Source organism: Cydia splendana, chromosome 15, assembly GCF_910591565.1.
Source record: "Cydia splendana chromosome 15, ilCydSple1.2, whole genome shotgun sequence".
NCBI classification, from domain to species: Eukaryota; Metazoa; Arthropoda; class Insecta; order Lepidoptera; family Tortricidae; genus Cydia; species Cydia splendana.
In genome coordinates this window covers 6844248-6864671 of record NC_085974.1, presented here as the reverse complement: position 1 = coordinate 6864671, position 20424 = coordinate 6844248, and the positions used below count along the sequence as shown (strand labels likewise).

The following is a 20424-nucleotide window of genomic DNA, read 5'->3' as shown; positions in this document are numbered from 1 at the left end:
TAGAAAAAGGCGGGAAATTTGATAAATGTAGGCGCGAAGGGATATCGTCTCATAGAAAATTTTAATTTCGCGCCTTTTTCTACTGACAAGATTTGCTTGACCATCTATACCTACGTACCTAAATCTATTACATTATAAATTAGGTAATCGATAGTATACAATATTACGGAACCTTGGGAGTTCTTAGCAGAGCGCGCGTCTCTGCGTATTTTCTGCAAGCCTCTGCTTTGATTTAAAGTTCAAGCAAAAACTTGAATACTTATTGTAAGCGGAAGCTATAAAAAATAACTAACTAACCGGTTTTGTGATGTCAAAGCGATAAGCGCGTTTTTAACTAATTACGGCCAAACCAAAAGGGACGATGATTTTAGCAGCCTATGTCTGTATAAGTATGTGGTTTGTATGTCTCATGTGTTCAACCGTAGCGTCGAAACTTTTAAGCCGATTTTGATGAATGGGCTGTCAACTTGCACCTGAGTTGCGACGGCCTACATTTTGATCGGCCTTACCAAAAAATCTAAGCCGAAATCGGTCTATTCAGCCACCAAAAACGGTGTTTCTCCGGTGTTACACCATAAATCGTCTGCAATAGACGAAAAGGCCTATGGTGATGACGATGAACCAAAAAAGGGTAGGTTGAATAATCCGTAGTCTGATTCAAATGCTTTAAAGTTTTTTGTCTTATCTACATTCAATCTCCCAAACTTGATAGGCAATGTTCGTCAAATTTTAACAAAAACAATTCGCTCTTTGTTTTAATACACCCGTCTTCAATTCCACAATAAAAACATTTTACAGTGCCATCTCCGAATTCCACTTAGAATTATTCCGTATATTTTCACTGCCTTTTTATTACCACCCTGAAAGTAGAAAGGGGCATAAAGGGCTACGTTTTTGTTAGGCAAAAGGCTTACGTTGATTTTATGACTGTTCTCTTTTTGCATAAAACTCTCTTTGAAGCAAGATGTTTTTATGGAGGACTATTTGCCGTTCGGTTTGATCTTATTGGTTAACAAATAGCGATTGAACGCGGGTAAATATTTAGGGGTTCAGGGGTTGTAATGTTTACTTTTAGCAATTTGTTTAAGTTATTAATTTGAGATCACATTGTAAATATTCGCAGCTTATGAGTTTAGGTTCCAATTAACTGGGAGCAATATTTTTTAATTAATAGGTACATGTTTATATTACATATGTATATGGATCGGGACGAAAGCGGGCTGGATATTATGTATTGTTTGCGTCATTGATTTAAAGTGCAAAAGTATTGTTATTGAAGTGCAACGGAATTATTCTAGCTTCGTTCTGTATTAGTGAAACATGGTTTTGGCCAATGAAATAAATACTTATATATACTTTCTGTACAATATATTAAATCCATTCACATCTATAAATACATTTGAAACACAAACATCCAACTGCGAACAAGGAATAAAACACCTAATTGAGAGTTGTGTGCGTATCTCAGTTTTATGGGACCAATGACTCGGACGAAAGGCGCCGAATTGTGACTAGTATGCTAATGGGCGTTTAGTCACCACTACTATTTGTTTATTACAAAAAAGACACGAATACATAACTATATTCCTTGGAAATGCACGCCTCCCTTTAAAATGTACTTTTAGAACGCATAATTAGACACGCAAGAGTAAAGTCACCTAATTTAATTAATGCAACAGTCGGTAGTACAGTGTACTGCTATGACCGTTGGTAGACCCTATCACGTTGCAATAAGGTTTCCTATAGGTCTGTTACTTATTTTCGAAGACAGGTATGTACTTGCAAAAAGCATTCTTCAAAACTTATGACTCCTTACCTACAACATCGTTTTCCTCAATTTATTTACATCTTTGGTTGTTCTCTACAAAAGGTATAATAACAGTCAAACTCATGTCAATATATTCACAGTTAATGTTATTCCACAAATCTGACCATATGGACGCCATATCTTTAAAACAGGCCATTACCTCCTGCTGCCAGCCTCGTTATCCAATGTAATCACGAGTACCCTAGTAGGGGCCTTACTCCGGAAATAATACCCGTTTAATGATTACATCCGCGTGTTATAATTTTTATTATCTTACATTAGTTGCGTATCATCAGGTTTTGGGGGCCATGTTTTAATTTAAGCGTATCAGTTCACTTTTTTACGGGATACAGGTTTTTTTCTCACGAGCCTCATCTTCAAATTCATTAACCCGTAATTTATTTGCTTTTATTTTTGTTTCAGGACTGATGAGCGAGCGAGTATAAAAGAAAAATGCGTCTGCAAACAGTGATCACGTTGGCTGCGATTTTGACATGTGACGCTAAGTTACCAACACATAAAAGCCACATTCAACCAAATGAATTGCCTCCAAATCCGACGCAAAATTCCCAAGCGCTGCGACTATTAGACGTCCAAGCGAAAAGTGCTAAAACTAGTAGAATTGTAAACGAATATAAGCCGAGGCATAGGCGAGATGTGTTTGATTCAAGAAGCTACAACGAATCTAGTTTAATATGGGCACATTCGGAGCGCCTAGATGAAAACGGGGATGTAGTGCTCCGATGGGTGAACTCAGATTCGAGTATCACCTTTAGGGTTGAGGCGCGCACCCGTGGCTACGTCGGGATCGGGTTCAACTCTGCGAGGAACATGCGAGGGGCCGATTTACTCGTCGCATGGGTCAACGATAGGAACAATCATGCCCATGTTTTGGTAAGTTTGCAATGTATAACCTTTATCCCATGTACTGTAAGTGGTTCAATAAGCGACAAGTCGCAATTCATCAAATATGGCGTGAACTGATCGAATACCTAAGTGACTAAAAGTAACTAGGTTGTCTGTCAAAATCTTTCCAAATGATTATTTATAGACGTTGGTTTTACCGAAATTAATTGACAATGATAAAATCAAACAAACGAATGACATCAATCGTTGATAACTTCGTTTAGTGAATTCTAATAAGCTCGCAATATAACGCAAAACGATATGACGCTGCGTCATTTTAACACTTTCAAGCGATAAGCACTTAAAAAGCCTAGGCACCGCAAGATTCGGATGGGCGTTATGATTCAAAAACTTACAATTTATCTTTAATACGGGTATATTCGTAGCGCCTAAATCTAAACAGTCGTGTAGTAGGTACTCCAACATACTCGTATTTAACTCAAATAATCAAGCTCACGTTTTGGTATAGGTAAAATGCACCTGTCGTCCCGTTCCCACGTAGCTGGTGGTCGATTCAAGGATTATGTCGTAAAGTTTGTTTTGGGGTAATTAAACAGCGTGATGGACGTTTAATTAATACATATGTGTCGTTAACTTGTTCTGCTCCGAGATTATTTATGTCTTACTAGTGAGTAAATTTGCACTAAGATTAAATATAAGGTCCATTGGGGTGACTTCTAAAGCAGGGTAATCTTGAAAATAGAATATCTACTAAACTAGAAGCACTTTAGAAACATTACGCAAGATACCTTGGTAAGCGTTCCAGTAGCGTCATAAGTGTTGCTAAAGTGTGAAGTGCTTCTGGTTTTATAGATATCTATTTGCTATTTTCAAAATTACCCCACTTTCAAAAGTTATACCCATAATATGCACCTTACGAATAAAATGATCTCGTATATCAAAAAACGTATTATAGAATTTCGGGCTTACTATCTTATTTGACGTTGAATAACGAAGACAAATCATCGGACTCTGGCGAATCTGATAACTCAACCTAATCTGATATCTCCATAAAAGCTGTTCGACATCAAAAATGTCTCTATCCTTTGAGAAAAACGAGCAACCGGGGCCTACTAAGGTTCAGTTGCTAAAATGATATTGCCATCCTCACTGCGGAATATCATCTGTATCTTTTGAGGCATAAGGGTGTTTTTGAGGCACATTTTTTTTTCTAGAGGTACAAAAAGACAATGGTCTGCGGTTTCGTTAGGCATGTCAACGGAATCGAACCGGAACGCTTGACGGCGCGTCTTGCCTCTTGTTTTACAAATTTGACATAATTTATACTTGCGCACTATGACTATGTCGTGCTACGCTAGTTTTCATAGCGGTAAAGGTGTTGTTTTGGCCTAGTACCTACTTATTTGCTAAATGGTTTAGAGACAGATGTGTATAATGTGAAGCGAAGTAAAGTACTATTTACCTGCCATTTTATAACATGAAAAGTAGGCTAGGCTACAAAGATACTCAAGTAATGTGAAAATGTACACTTCGCATGGGAAATTCCATACAAAGTTACCTCTTTTGAATGTTTTTTTAGTGTATTCGTATAGATTTAATGAAATCACGTGGTTCGCGTTCGTGCGTATAGCGATAACTCGTAGTAGTTAAGAAATATGTATAATGATTCATGATTCATTCATTATTAATGAAGCCCCGTGGACGTCAGCTGCAGCTCCATTGGTTGTAAAGAGTACAAGAGATTTATCGCGTGTGATTCCATTAGACTTAAGTAGTATGGGCTTCGGGTCTGTAGCTAACTCACGTAAATGCTGGATTTGAAATGTAATTAACTAATTAGGTACATAAGCAAGGAAACAGTGCTTACTTACATACCTATTATTAATTTTCACTCTAAGGTTCACAATGAACTGAACTAATTCCATTTCCCACTAGCACCTAAGTTTAAACAGTCCCAGGAGCTCCCCTGAGATTAAAACTTTGGAGATTAGAGACGCAGCAAGTTGCAGGAATATTTGCATACGGAATGCACTATCCTAAGCTAAATTTATGCCAGATGCTAGTCTCGTCTGCCCTCAGACGTATTTGTACGTACATGTATGAATACATACATAAATGAGCATTTACCCGTTTCCATTACACCTGCTGCATAAATAGATGCCTAATAATATTTATTGTGGTTAACATTAAATATGTTCTTGATATATTTCTTAGGTAACATATGCAACTGGGTTCTAACAATAGATACGAGAATATAGGAAGTATGTCGCCGGGGATGATTGTTGTTAGCTTTTATTTCACGTTAATACGACAACAAGCGAAGCGAGGATGTTAGTTACCTTGCAATTACGCGACACAGCCATTTGAAATTTAACCCGAATATAACCAACAATGATTGCAATATAATTCCTATAACCCTGTACAACTTTGCCTTTGCAATTTACCAATCTCATTCTACGTACTTAAATCACCCTACAAAGCGTTTCCAACTTCGATATGAATACAAAAGACAATGATACGATCCCATTAGAAATACAATGCTGTTCCGAAGTTTTAATCGGGCGGATACGGGGCCTTGTTCCCATGGCTTACCTTTCGACTCCACCCACCAATATAATTTGATCTACTTGTACGCGTTCTTGCGAATCATAAAATAACCCGAAGTCACAACAAAGCTCTTCAAAAAATTATATAAATGAGCCGCTGTTGCAGCAGCAACAACCAATCTTCATTGTTTTATAAAGATTATGCTGTACTCAAATAATGATCTGAAGAAGTAGACCATTTTAGACCAAAGGGATGAGGCATGCTCATGATATGAGAAGCCGACATCATCGCTCAGCGACGAAGGCCTTTATTCCTCAATAAAGAAATAAAAAAATATTAGGGCACCTTCTAGATGGTCAGATATAGTCAAGAAGCCAGTCGCGGCAGCCCATGGTTCTAAGACGTAGAGAGAGGATCCATACTTGTTCACAATCTTCAGCGAAGCACAAAGAAAAGGAGATATCGAGGAAATTATAAGGTAGTGGTACTTGTGCTCGACATGCTAATGCCCAATAGATGACACCCTGCTGTCACCTCTATTCACAATGACTTAAGGTTCAAGATGATATGTACTGGAACCGCGGTTAGCACCAGTACCACCACCTTACTGGTTATAAAAAGGCGACTTATAGAGCGATGATCGGAATCGGATGGGTGAAGATCGGGCAGCCAAAAGGGCCTACTTGGGTCGACCAACTGGACGCCGTCCTGTTGGTCATCTTAAATACCGTTGGGCAGATAGAATGGAGGCAGATCTCAGTGAGCTCGGCGTCGGCGAAAGCTGGCGGGATACCGCTCTGGACCGGTCAAAGTGGCGTGCTCTTGTGTTGGAGGCCAAGACTCATTTTGGGTCATCGCGCCAACCAAGTAAGTATAAAGCGATGACAACAATTGCCTTGATAAGAGGAAGGATACAACTTGTTCTCACCTCGTGTGAAGCACCATTGTATTCACGTACACTCGTACAGTCGTTGTCAAAAGTAACGAATGTAGGTTTTGTTGTTATGCCCTGGAGTGTAACGCACCGCTCGGAACCCTGATAGAATAAAACACAGTAACCATTCAAAATAAAACAGCTAGAGAATTTGTTAACCTTGTTTCTTAATGACAGCCTTAAAAATATAAAATTAATCAGTACTTATTTATCTTACGAAAATTTTAAAAAGTAAGATTACAAGCAATTACCAAGACGTGTTTTAATTTCAACAATTAACACATTTTACTACCACTCGCAGCCTGTCTCACTTGCACAGATGTAGGTATATATACGTTGCTACGAGTGAGATGCACCTCAGGTGAAATTGAATTGAGATCAATTTGTAAAGATTCTACCCCATTCTACCATACTACTGTTACTAGGAATAAATTTATTCTTATAGGGACTTGTGGTTCATTCATGATCATGAGATTCATGGAAGTATATAATTGCAACGGACTGGATGGTTTTATTTAATTCCAGTGATGGCCATAAATCTCATTTTTCCAGCCGAGAAAGACTTTATTGTACAAGCAATTTAAGTAATATATCTCTTTCCGTTTCCTGCAATGCGAGAGAGATAGAATCTATTACTATCCGAGTGGAGTTTTTACATAGTGCAGTCGATAAATCTGTTTACGCGATCTACAATTGAATAGCCTTGCAGGGTAACCTGTCCTATCGTTGGCCAGTCCTACACCTAACATCTATTTTTGACGGATTTCAAATTGTGGCGACCGAAGCCATCTCTGTTTTGCATACGTTCTAAGGATATAAATAAGGTCTCATTCGGACGCCATACAAATGTCACCCCTGACGTTTTAACGTAACGAATGGTTAACCACTCCCTTGTTAAATCCCTGCTTAAAGTGTCCGTTACTTATTGCTTAAAAAGCTAATTGTCTTAATTTAGACTTTATTGTCTAACCCTTAGAGTCTAATGTTAATTTGATTTTAGCGCGGTATTATGTACATTCGGGTAGAACGGGTGTTGAAATTATTTATTCCCTTTATATATTCGGATTCCATTTTAGAAGCGTCGCAACAATATATTATTCAAGTAAAATGTATCTGCCAGTATACCGTGCATTGGGTGATATAATTTAGGCTCTTGAGAATACCCTGCTAATGTATTTTAGAGAATGGAGATATCACTTTGCAGGCAGGAACACTGCTTTAAAATCATCATTCCGCTGTCGTAATATTTCAGGGGCGGATTCTCGGTTCATAAATCAAGCTTCATCTCGATTGTGTGATTCCATTGAGCTTAAGCCGAGATTGTTGCGATCTCTGAATCGAAAACAGTATAATTTCTGCAATATCCTGTGGCTGTGATGTGTATATCCTATTATTCCTTTATAATAGGATATTCATATCAAATGTCACGTGATATCAAAAACAACCCTGAATACAGCTTAGGCTTACATAGTTGTATATATAGTAGACGCAAACAAAACTGACGACCGGAGTCATAAAATATATTGGTTTTACGACTCCGGTCGTCAGTTTGGTTTGCGTTTGTCATAGTCACTTCGACTATTTCGCATCACACAAAGAAAATAAAAACCAAAAATCTAACTAAACTCCTTTTTCTCCTCAATAAAAATAAACAAATCAGTGTACTCGAATAAATCAAGTCGCTTCCATTATGCATTAGTATTCCGCGAAAACGTCAATTCAACGCAGTTTTGGGATAAGGAACTCCCCAACGATTGGGAAACCAATTTCCCGCGCGATTGTACTTACCAGAGATCAGTCACCCACTAGATAGAACAAGACGACTCCAACTCCCGTACCAATTTATAATGAGAGCACAACCGCTCATTACAGTTGCATCTAGGTACATTTAAAACAAAGAGCCCTTCAACATTAATTCTAGGTACTTTTAAATTAAGTATTGAAACCTTCGGGCGTCTGATAATAAATAAATTTTAATAACAGGTTATGATGAATTCGATCAAGATTAGTTATGGATTTGATCAGTCAATGACAAAAGTGACGTTTTTGGTTGAAGAAAGGTCATTTTTGACACTGATAATTCCGATCCGTAACAAATCCAGATCTAATTCACAACCTGTTATTGAAATCAGAATACACCTGCGTGTATCTTGTAAAACAAGCGGAAGTCAATAAAATGAGTTACAATGAAACTTCTGCTATTATTACAAACGACAACCATATAAGGAAAAATTTTTTTAAAGTGAACTTGGGATAAGTATGAAATCATTTAAGGTATAAGTGACTTGTTAGGCACATAAGAGTCTTAAAGCACCCCCATCGATTAGCACCACGAGTCAGGGATCGGATACTGGTATTTTAGTATGGGAACGAAAACGGTATTTTTTCGTTCTTTGTTAATTATTTCATTTCTAATTGGGCAATCTAATAATACGAAGTCGTTACCTAAAAACACAACAGAGTCCTACATTTGGAGTAATAAATATGGTTATTTCGAAGTTTTTGCAAAAAACCGGTTCCGATCCGTGCCACGAGTAAAAGCTTCAAAACGCGGAAACCATAGGAGGTTAGTCTGTGGTACCTACTCAGCATAAAGCCCTTCACGCCGTAGTACAGTCACGTAGAATGAGTCAGACTTGTGCTATACTTATAAATAATGGCACTAGTCTGGGTAATATAAATTCTTCGAGGCGTCTAAAGCTTTAAACATAGCACGTTAGTGGTTGTCTATACTGGATTGATTTAGGAAGAATAAATTTGCATTGAAATTTACGTAGGTTGAAATATATTAAATATTGAAATCTATACACCACTTACACTTTAATGACTTTAATGATGGTCATCCATTGTCAAAAATATTTTGATAAAATATTAAATAAATATTTGCCGATTTCGTTGAAAAAATGTGACGTCACACCAGGGGGGAGGGGTTTGCCAAATGTGACCAAGTGTGACAAGGAGGGAGGGAGGGGTCAAAAAACGTAGAAATTCGTATGATATTATATAAAATAATTAATGGATGAGGCCTTAGTTTAGTACAATGAGGATTAAGTTCGCCTTTTGTAGGTACATTAAGTTGTTCTTTTGTGCAATAAAGATTAAATAAATAAATAAATAAATGAGATGTGCAAATACTGCAAAAATTTTTTTTTGTGAATAATAAGCCTGCTCTACTTAATTACAATGTAATCCAAAAAATGTTTTTTTTTTGTTTTTTGTTTTTTTCGAAGATGATTTTTCATAATACATAACGTAACAAATGTCATGTAAATAGGAAACATTCTGTGATGACTGACAGACTATGAGGATGATAAAATTGACTGTTAAATCGGACCCTTTTTTTAAGTAATTAATACAGTGATGTGTTAGATCCATTAGGTCCGTCCGATAAATTGGATCGACCCAAATCCTGTCATATATGTAATTTACAGATGGCAGGCTTACGGCCAGAATGGGGTGGGCTTTTAAAGGCGTTGTTATACGATTTATTAAAATTATTATACCTTTTTATTGGGCGACGTCTGAGTGTTTTTGGGATGTAATAGTTTATTCATTACTTAGAAAAATCAGTTAAGGAAATTCGAAAAAGATGACTCAATGTGTTTCTGGATTCCGGAATTCTGGTATTCATGCCCTACTGCTATAGTCTGTATCTTTAGGTATTTAAATAAAAGTAAACAAAATGTACCCTCAAATGGCTCCTTAAGCCAGTTGAGGGTAGATGAAAACGTTACACGATCAAATAATGTAGGTTAAAGGCAGGCCGTTCCGTGACAGATCCAGGCGGTTTGGTTGGTTAAGAGCCAACGGGAGTGGTCATTTCTCCATACAAACGTACTCCTCGTTTTCCTCCGTGGTTTTTGAAGCTAGAGCAATGATTTTTTCAACACAGATTAATATTGTCAATATCTGTGTCGGACCGTTTTGCTTTTTTTGATATTTTTGTTTTTTAAGGCGCTAGAGCCCTTCAAAAATGGCCAAAATGGCCTAATTGACTATGCCGCAATCAGAGGCGTGGCATTCAAAACTGATATCAATTAGCAAAAAAAGCAAAACGGTCCGACACAGATAATTTCATAATCATTTAGATTTCCAAATTTGGTTACGATTGGTTAAGTTTTGGAGGAGGAAACAGAGGAGTACGAAACCTCGATTTTTGAGATTTTACGCAGGATTTTTCGCCTTGTCCTTATCGCACTACTTTTAGGTGCCGCTTCCGTTAGCGAGACGGGTATATTTACCTAAAATATTTAAAACTCAGCTCCTGTTTCGTCTTAACCAATAAATGTTATAACTACCCGAAAATGTAAAAAAAATATTTGTTTACTTTCATTTAAATACCTAAAGATACAGAGTATAGAACCTCCACATAACTAAAACATTGTGAGCAAATTATATAAAAAATTGTAACAATATATCAATATAGGTAACAGCTCAACGGCCGTAATTTCATCCAAGCCTTTTGGAATCAGCGGGCAAGCTTTTTTTATGTAAAAACAAAACAATACCGCCAAAGCCATAACATTAACCACACCGCTACGCTTCGTAAACCATTTTCAACCTTCCGACCCTCGTAACAAAACTTAAAATTCTACAACCGCATGTCCGAATCATATTAAATGTAACGTGGTAATAGGCATTTCGGAATCCAAATTGGTTTAGAAGCAGGAAGTGAAGCTAATCTATGATCGATCCTTGGGATACCCCGAAGTCCTAAACCTAATTGCGATCGCTCTGTCCCTCTTTAACTCCCAATTAAACAGTATCGAATGAAAGGAACAGCACTATCTCGGTTTTGTTTTGAAGTTTTGAGTGTAGAGGATCGAATTAATGTCTATGGGCACCCCGGGCGGTAATCAGCCACTAATATGCATTCAATTTTAGTCTACATACCTATCATCGCTGTATAAGATTTGGAATTAATTTCGATATGGAATCTTAACTGCCAGTGCTCGCCACTCGCCCAAGGGACCATTGACTGACAGTACCGAAATTGATGGTGATGAGAGTAGATCGATTCACGATAAACCTATGATTAGGTTTTCTGAAAGTTAGTGTAAAAAAAATCTAACCAGCTTTTAAGTTTGTGAGGTAAGTTATGAATATTTTTAAAAACTATTTTTTAAGTTTTATAAAAATTCTATATAACTGTTAGTATCAATCGAGCTGGTGTCATGATAAAAGCGGAAGATGGCTAGAGAAACCAATTCTAAGAAATAAAACTTGAAAATTAGGTGCGAATGCTGTCGGAAATGTAAGCATTTATCTAAAATAAAACTTTTGGCAGATTCTTTTTCAGTTACATATCATAAAGTTTTATGAATTATGATGAATTTGAATGGGTTAGTCATTAGCAAACGAATTAGGCATATTAGTCATATTTTACGCATAACGTAATAAAATACGAGTATTATTAAATTAGGTATGCAAATAAAAACTTTGCACCGAACCACGTAACTTTAGATTACATTGCTATGTAAATTTACATTCCTAATACCAGGATTTCCATACGATGAACTCATACTGGATATTTGGATTCAACGTACCTATCTAAATCGGTATATCTATCTATCTATCTGGATTCAACTTGGTTAATAAATTCGGATTTTGGGATCACATTTAGTTACATTGTTTGCTATATTATGGCTATTCCTAACAAATAGAATTGTTCAACAAAGGAGTAGTAGGTAGTACTTACTACATAAACAACTTAAAAGTTCAAGTAGGCGACATTTTTTAATCGAGTTTCAAGAAGTAAATGAAGTTTTATCTACATATTCAGGTAATTGATCTGTCTCTATTAAATGAGTTTTTATATCTTTTTATCAGTCACCAATGAATTTTATTTAACACCCTACACAAAATAGTAATATTTTGTAACTAACTTGCTGCCTGCCGAGATCCCAGCTGTGGATCAAGCGAAAACATCAGCTATTCTAACAGCTATTCTAGCTCGAGGTATTATGTTGTACATTGTACTACCTAGCAAACTGAATAAACTCTAAGATTTTGTAATAAAATTTTATGAAAATCGTTATATGTTCTACGTGTATTGGTTAAAGTAATAGGGCTCGACCTGCCTCTTACTCTTGTAAGCCCTGCAGGAGTGCAGGGTCTGCAAGCAAGAGAGTTTAAGACACCATTAATTTCTAAGACTGATACAATTCTCCATACCTAATACGGCCTATTAGGTTCAACAATTTGATTAACCCTCTCACGTCCAAAACGGTCTGTTTAAAATTCCTTCAACACTGCAGCATTTTAAATGGACTCTACATATACATGTGTGTTACCGACACATCCAAACGCGCTTTGAATTGGTAAAATTTGGATGACACGCACGAAACCGTGAATGATTATAAATGTTACAACAAAACGCGTGATTAATTGGTAAACGTTATTCGTGATATCCCTAATTTGTCTTGTTACGCCGGTTTTAACGATTGTTCAATTATTTTTATCCGTGATCAATATATTTTATGAGATAAGGGATTTATACAGGATTTAATAATATTTGATGCAAAAAAATACACCGGTAACTTTTATAAATATTATGCTTTTGTCGAAAGTAAACCTGGCGTTTGAAAGGTAGTTATTAATCAAGAAAATGCTTTAAGAATTGATTGTTTAACTGCTTTTTCGCAACAAGGAAATGTCCGTTCCTTTCCTAAATGTTAATAAAACAAGAGACCAATACAAAAACTCTGTCGAACACGAAATTGGTTTTCATTTTAACTTTCATTAACGGGAGGGAAAACGATTTAATAGCGGGAATAAAAGTACATGCTTTTATAACGCCTTTAAGAGAATTCTTTCAATAATATTTATACAGCTTTTAGCATAATATTTTTTTCCGCTGAATGATTTTTCTTGTGAATTCTTTTTCGTGTATTCTTTTCCTATAATGTATTTGTACAATTGTCTCAACGTTAACGTGACAAGACAATCTTGTTAATGTTTCTGAGCTCAGTGTGTTTTATGACTCTATCTGTCAACAGTTATAGTACATACGCGAAGAAATGATTCGTCGAAAATGTGATATGAAACTAAAGTAAGCCATGAATGGTTTGTAACTAATACAGGAAATAGTAGCTGCAACCCTATTATGATCGAACTTGTTACATTTCAAGTGACGATAAATGATATAAAAACTATATTATATATTATCCTTCACCGGGCCTCCAACTATCTCCATACCAAATTTCATCTAAATCATTTCATCAGTTTAATCGTGAGGAGTTGACAGACAGACATAGTTAGGTACGTTATGGTTTAAGTAAGTTTCCGTGATTTCATGCACTTTTAAATACTATAAGTGCATTTTTTTTTTCAAGTACTTTCACATTATCAACTTTATACCGCTTTCACCGCCTTTTACGATCTCCGTAGAATGAAAGACTGAACACTAGACCATTAATTACCAGCTCATAGTTCAGTGTCTCCGGATTTGCATCGACAAGCGGTTCTGTTAGGTAATGCGAAGTGGTTATCTGTGGCATTTAGTGCCTATTTTACCTTATAAGAAACGAATATGTACTGGTATTTATTTGTGAATTCATGTGGGTGTTAGCCGTAAGGCCTATCTTGGTTGTTTTCCGAATAGTAAAAGTAGCTGACCTGGCCTTATTTTAGTTAGCCCAGCCTATCCTAGCCTAGTTGTGTTTAATAGTCTTATGAGAGTAATGATCATGACTTTTTCATTGGTCATAAATGTATTGCAGGGCATTCTTGCACAAATTTAATATTAAGAGCCACAGCTGCATTAAGCTCTGTAATAATAATTTGAACGCAGAATCTATCAGCGGCGTAGGGTCACTTACCGACTAGAGTCTAGGCAGTTAGGCACTAGACTAAACAGGTCGTCAAAAGTTTTTGTTTTCAACCTATTGCTCAACCGATCAAGATATAAATACCTCAATAAATCTAATTACTTACAATAAACTGTAAAGCCCGCTTCGGACACTGCATTTTTAAACAAGGTGCGTGAGCAAGGTGCATAGGGGACACCTGCACACCTGCAGCCTTACTACCAAGTGCTTACCGACCACTTACCTTATATTAGTTAGGCAGGACCTGGATATTTGTTAAAAAAAGTTACATAACATATGTAACTGTTTTATAATGTGACTGATTTCACCGTTTGGTATTTAAAGCCTTTAGAAAATAACTAAATATAATATAAATATGTAATAAAATAAGAATAGCCTTTCTAAATAGCTTAAAAGGCTTTTAAATTTCACAATCAAAAGTTACGCGGCAAATCGCTAAGCGGTGTGTTGGTGATGGCATTTTATAGTCAATCTCTCTTTCAAAATCTTAGAGCTTATCCTTGGTTGCATCATTCGAAGCTTCGGAGCACAGAGCCCGCATTCCGACTTTACGGAAAATATTTTCTGTTTCTAAGGGCAATAAGTCAATTATTATTATTTTATATCTTTACATACCTACGAAGTGAAATATCTTATTCGTATTCGGATTTCGCTCTTATACTGGCTAACACACGAGAACTCTCGCTTGCGGTGAAGCGCCGGGAATAACCTGCATTTTGATGTTATGTATTCGAACGTGCAAGGAATTAAAAAGAAACGCGGGCGTATTTTGACCTGCACCGGGGTTTTTTGTTTTTTAATTCTTTAAACGAAGAGGGTCATTATCAATTTACTATACCTAATGAGATGAAAACTAAACACAGAGATTTTTGAAAAATAGCAATTCTCCAAAATAGGAAACAATGTAAATATAAAGGAGTAGTACCTAAGCCAAACTCTCTACAAATACCAGCTGGGTCATCGCGTATCATACTCACATATCAAAAAAAAAAGACACGAAAGTTGACTTTTAAAATTAAAAGTATTTCTCGCGACCAGTTCAGTCTTCGATTAATTGGACGGAAAATACTTCATTCGCTAACTAATCTTATCTTTCTTCGTACGAATGTAAAAGCATCTAAAAAACGACCACAAAACCTTGTGGAGCTTTAAGTTATTCCCGATCTGAATTCAATGATAAACTAAAGATCGATTTTATTTTATTCAAATCGAGAATTCTTGGATTTACTGTCGATATTTATATCTACTCCCATAATTAAGCCAGAGCGAGAATTTTGAGTATTTAAACAAAGTTTCAAAGGTTTAATCTTTAGTCGTACCTTATTAAGTCAAAGCGAGAATTTTGAGTATTTTCCGAAGGTTTAACGATCGTTTTATCAACGTCCCAGGTGTAAATTGAGGAATTAAATCAGTTGACATAGTGAGGTGATGTTTGACTTGTCTTAACGACGATTCGTGGGTCGACGACCATATGGACAGTTTTAAGAAGTGTTAATTGGTAAGAAGTAGTATATAGTTAGTCAATAAAACATCTTACAAAAATGTAAATTCATGTCACAAGGTTTACGATATGAAAAGCGGTTAAAACGCTACTATTTGACATTTAATACTTAATTATGGAGAGCCGAAGTGCAGAAAGACCTTAGCGAACTCGACGTCGTCGACTGGACACACTGAAAAAAAAACCTGGTAACCAGAATCTGGTTAGCTGTACTATATTATCTTGTTGTATATGTGACGACAGGACACTTTGTAAACATAACCAGACCATTCTTGTTAAATTAAATTAGTTAATTCTATGAAGTGTATAGTAGTGGGTATAAGACTTTTAGTAAACCCAACTAGCCGGTCTGTTAATGGTTACTAAATAATACAGTAACATATACGTTCCTGTCCTGTTGTTATAACAAGGTATTCAGTATATGTAACTGAACGATTTGTGCGGTGTACTGGTTTTATATTGTTCACGTTACCAGAACGCACTGTGCTAATGGGGCTTCTAAGCGAGCCATATGTTCACTGCAATATGTGGCCGGCAACTATTGGTGTCCTCTTACTCACATGTTAGAGAGGGACACTAATAGTTGCCGGCCACATATTGCAGTGAACATATGGCCCATTTAGAAGTCCCTTCAGCACAGTGGGTTCTGGTTACGTGAACAATATATAACCAGTACACTGCTCTTCTAGTAAATACAGACAAGTTTTACACACTTATTTTTTTTTATTTTATTGATCAAATAAGTAACACAGCATTACAGTAAAACCAAGGCACTGTGACACTACAAAAGAAAAAAACATTTTGTCTCCACAAAGAAAACAATAGACACAAAAATGACATACAAATTAAACATTGGATTTGGGCGACGACGTAACAGCGTGGCTCCGTAGCGTCGTCTGACTCGGCGTAGGATTCGGCAGGTTGCCCCGGAACCGCCGAAACACCACACCCTTCGCCCTTCGGCCAGATGTCCGCGCTTGCGATGGTGTCCTGCAGAGGCCGCGGCACGCGCACTACAAATGAACTGAAGTGCACATAGTGACACGACTGTAGCTGGTGCACCCTCAGCGTGTAGCCAGTCTTCCGGCGGACGTACTCCACCACCTCGTCGGCCCCGGCGGAGTAATGCAGGCGAGACACGTAGAGCACCTTACTCGGTGTCGCAACTCGTAGGCCAGAATTAACCGGCTCCGCAGTGCCACACAGAGTTTTACGAGGCGCCCTGCGCGCCTTGTGTTTCCTTTCCACCAGTTTGAATCCCTCCTTGTCCACATCGGTGCGGGAGGACTTTTCCTTAATCGGAGCCCGCACATTTCACTGTGTCAGCAACACGCAAACAACACGCACTTATACTATACACTTGTACTAGTTTACAATAAAATTATGGACAGGATCTACGTAAATAAAACATCGACCGGCCGGAACGTAAGACGCTGGCGTAATGGCTGCCGTTCTGTGAATTGCGCAATTCCTTTCTCCGCCCCCCGCCACCCGCGCATACACCGTGGTGTTGGCACAACTGTTTGATTCGTTCAGACTACAATGCATTATAGTAACCACAACATAATAACTTGTAACGTGTACACTCGTATCTTTATTTTTACATATCAATAGTTAGTGTTACGATGCATATATTAAACGAGACAAACGTTTAATATTTACAACACTTGCATCTTTACATATACAACGAAATTGTAAGCAGTACTAAATTGCATTTAACTAGAATTAAACAGTGATGTTTAAAAAACAAGTTTTACACGATACAACATTTTTTGTTATTACTACCGGATTTTAGTAGGTATAACTATATTTTTAATTCCTATACGTTCTGGTAGTATTGTAGAAAATTATTTTTTTCGGTGCAGAAACGGCTTTGGACAGAGTAGCATGGCGGTCTTTGGTGTCGGAGGCCAAGATCTACTTCGGGTCGTTGCGCCACAGCAGTATTAGGTATATCGTGTCGTGTCTGATTCTATGTACTTGCCACCTGAGTTAAATTTTATGACTTTGCGGTAGCAGTACATTGGCAGTATTGTCGCGCCGGATTACTGCAGCAGTACCTAATGCTGATTTACTTATTCTGAACGGTACTTTTAATGAGTATTTGCTCACACGAGATCTCCTATTGTACTACTTTTGCGTTTATCTCTATCAAGCTGCCATTGTAATATGTACCTTATGTAGCCAAATACAAAGTTGGCTTTACAAGGACCGAGTTACATATGAGGTTTTGTAAATAATTAGTGCCAATAATTAGTGGATGGGTCCAATCAAGCGCAGCCCAAACACTATGTTTTATTTAATGAACGTCGAGTGTTGACATCCAGCCACAGGGTTGATTTGATTTTCATTACATTATTACCAATTGAGTTGTACATGGCTTCAATGGGTTCAATGGTCGTTGCAAGCATGTTGATATGGAATATTGAAACGTATTACGTTGTAGGTAAGTAGAATTTGCGTTTGCATCAAGCAAAGTAATGAGATAATGTCGTACATAGTTACATATAAATTTAAAATTTAATTAAAAGTAGTCAATACTCATACTATAAATACTTTTTGGTAAAACTGCGATTTATGTTTCGGGTTAACACTGTTTTATACTGGTATGGTATTTTTACTCTCATTCTCATTATTCCCAACCACTATGATTATCTCTGCACCTTTGGACTTAAAGTACCTAGAACGGCAAATAGTCTCCAAACTTTTTGACCCGGTCACAAGAGGATTGGAAAATTTGTGAGCCGTCGTTTTGAGACCGCTAGTCTAGAATCTAATAGAATTCTAGATCAACTAATAATATTAAGCTCTTTAATTGTGCAAAGTTGTTATTGAAACTACAAAAAAAACTGAGCATACATTTTTCCTTTGTTTTCCTGTTGGCTGGTGTTTATAATAAATTCCACCCCCCTTTTCACCTTCTCAAGGGATGATTTCCGGGAGGAAAACTATCCTACCTATATCTTTCATACAACTCAGTTCAGCGGTTAAAGCGTGCACAGGTAACAACAAGAGTTACTTTCGCATTTAAGTATGGATTAATATAATAGTAAACCCTCGCTCTCATATGTTTACGTATTCCATTGCACACGTCTTCAACGATTCTCCAAATCGATATAGTCGACTCCGATCCACGGCGATAAATCTTGAAACAAACTCCCATTTGTACCCACATTATGAAAACATCTCGCATTCCCGCGAAGATTACAAATGCCTGATTAGGACTACCATTTTGCTAACGCGAAACATGTAAGGTTGCCGAAATTACATTCTTTACCAGGTAGCTGTTTCTCATACAGAATATTAAAAGCTTAAATGATAAGGTCATATGGGTGATATTCAACTGACAGGATGATTAAGGGATAGCAGAGATTCAGTTGCGTAATAACAGCAGTAGGTTGATAAAAAAATAATAGGGATATCGTTTTATTGAGCGCTTTGGATACTTTCTTTGTAATATGTGATGTACTCTATGATAATATAGATTTTGATGTTGAGATATTATTGAATTGTCTATTTGTTCTCATAGTAACAGTAGGTACCTACAGTTTACTACGTTTACTTTTGTCACAAATTCACATCACTACACCATCATAATCACTACACCTTATAAAACAAAGTCCCCCGCCGCGTCTGTCTGTTTGTATTTGTTTGTATGTTCGCGATAAACTCAAAACGTACTGGACGGATTTTCATGCGGTTTTCACCTATCAATAGAGTGATTCTTCAGGAAGGTTTAGGTGTACTCGTATAATTTGTTAACCCGTTCGAAGCCAGGGAGGTCGCTAGTATCATAATAAGCTTGTATTCATAGTTTTATAGAATTCTAACCTTAAACGCCAACTAACAACATGCTAAGTAACTAAGTCCCTACCTTTTGTTCTAGAACGACATAATCGATATTAAACTTTCGTGAGACATGTTTTAAATTGTTTATACGACAACGGTTTCACTCACTTGAATTTTTAGTCGCTATTGGCGACATGTTTCGGGCCCGTCGGGGAACGACATAATTGATGATGATGAACTTGTCTCTAAGATTTCTCATAAAGATGAGCTATTAAAAGCCTTACTATTTTATGACTTTAATGCTGCATTCTTCAGCGAATATTACGCTATTATTTTTATTAGAAGTACTAAAACTTGTACAGAAGCATAGCGAAGTTGGTCTTTGGAGAAATACTTCTTAGAGCACGTTCACACTGTCCTATTTACATTGAAGTCCGATACACATACAAACAAATACATATTTCAATTTGGCTTGCTTTCGATGTAAGTATACGTTTCGATAATTGTGTAGTTGAAATATCATAGCTAAAGAAATAGTGTTACCTATTTACTGATAGCCGTCGAGTCACAGTCAGACATTAGATTTTATATTTTATACAAAATGGTTGTCTAGAAATCGTTTTTGATATCTTGACAGCCCAGACGTCGTCTAACCGCGACGACCGCGGCTTCGGGGCGCATGCGGGTCTTTTCAAGGTAGTATCTTAGGCACATTAAATTTGCGGCACGTCTAGTTTCCTAAAATTTTGCTCTTTGTAATTCTAAAACCTGACTATTTCTATTGATTATTACCGTGTTAGAATATTGTTATTCTATGTACAAATTGTATTACGTATGAAACTGACCTGTTTCTCTTTGACGTCCAATGTTGATAATATATTACACTATTTAAACACTTAACACAACCTCACGTGAATTTTACAGAATTTGTTATTTATGTGGGTATGATACGAAACCACGGTTGACAAGAGAGACAGTAAGTTAACCTACTACTAAGATTTGTAAACTACTTTGAAGTGACTATATTTCGTATTAATATTACTGATTAATAATTATGTATAACGGAGTTTATTGAAAAGATGTTCTAATAGTTTTATTCTGCATAATTCGATAAATGGACGAGGTACATGAGAAACTACTTCTGTGACGT

General features: G+C 36.8%; 1 protein-coding gene across 1 annotated transcript in view; it reads left to right on the top strand.

Moving 5' to 3' along the window:
* LOC134797528 (MOXD1 homolog 1-like) overlaps nucleotides 1-20424 on the top strand; it is an 82043-nt gene that overhangs the window by 32938 nt on the left and 28681 nt on the right. Inside the window, exon 2 of the mRNA XM_063769803.1 lies at nucleotides 2231-2701. Coding sequence (XP_063625873.1) covers nucleotides 2261-2701 — 441 coding nt within the window. The 5' untranslated portion in view covers nucleotides 2231-2260. The remainder of the gene's footprint in view (nucleotides 1-2230; nucleotides 2702-20424) is intronic.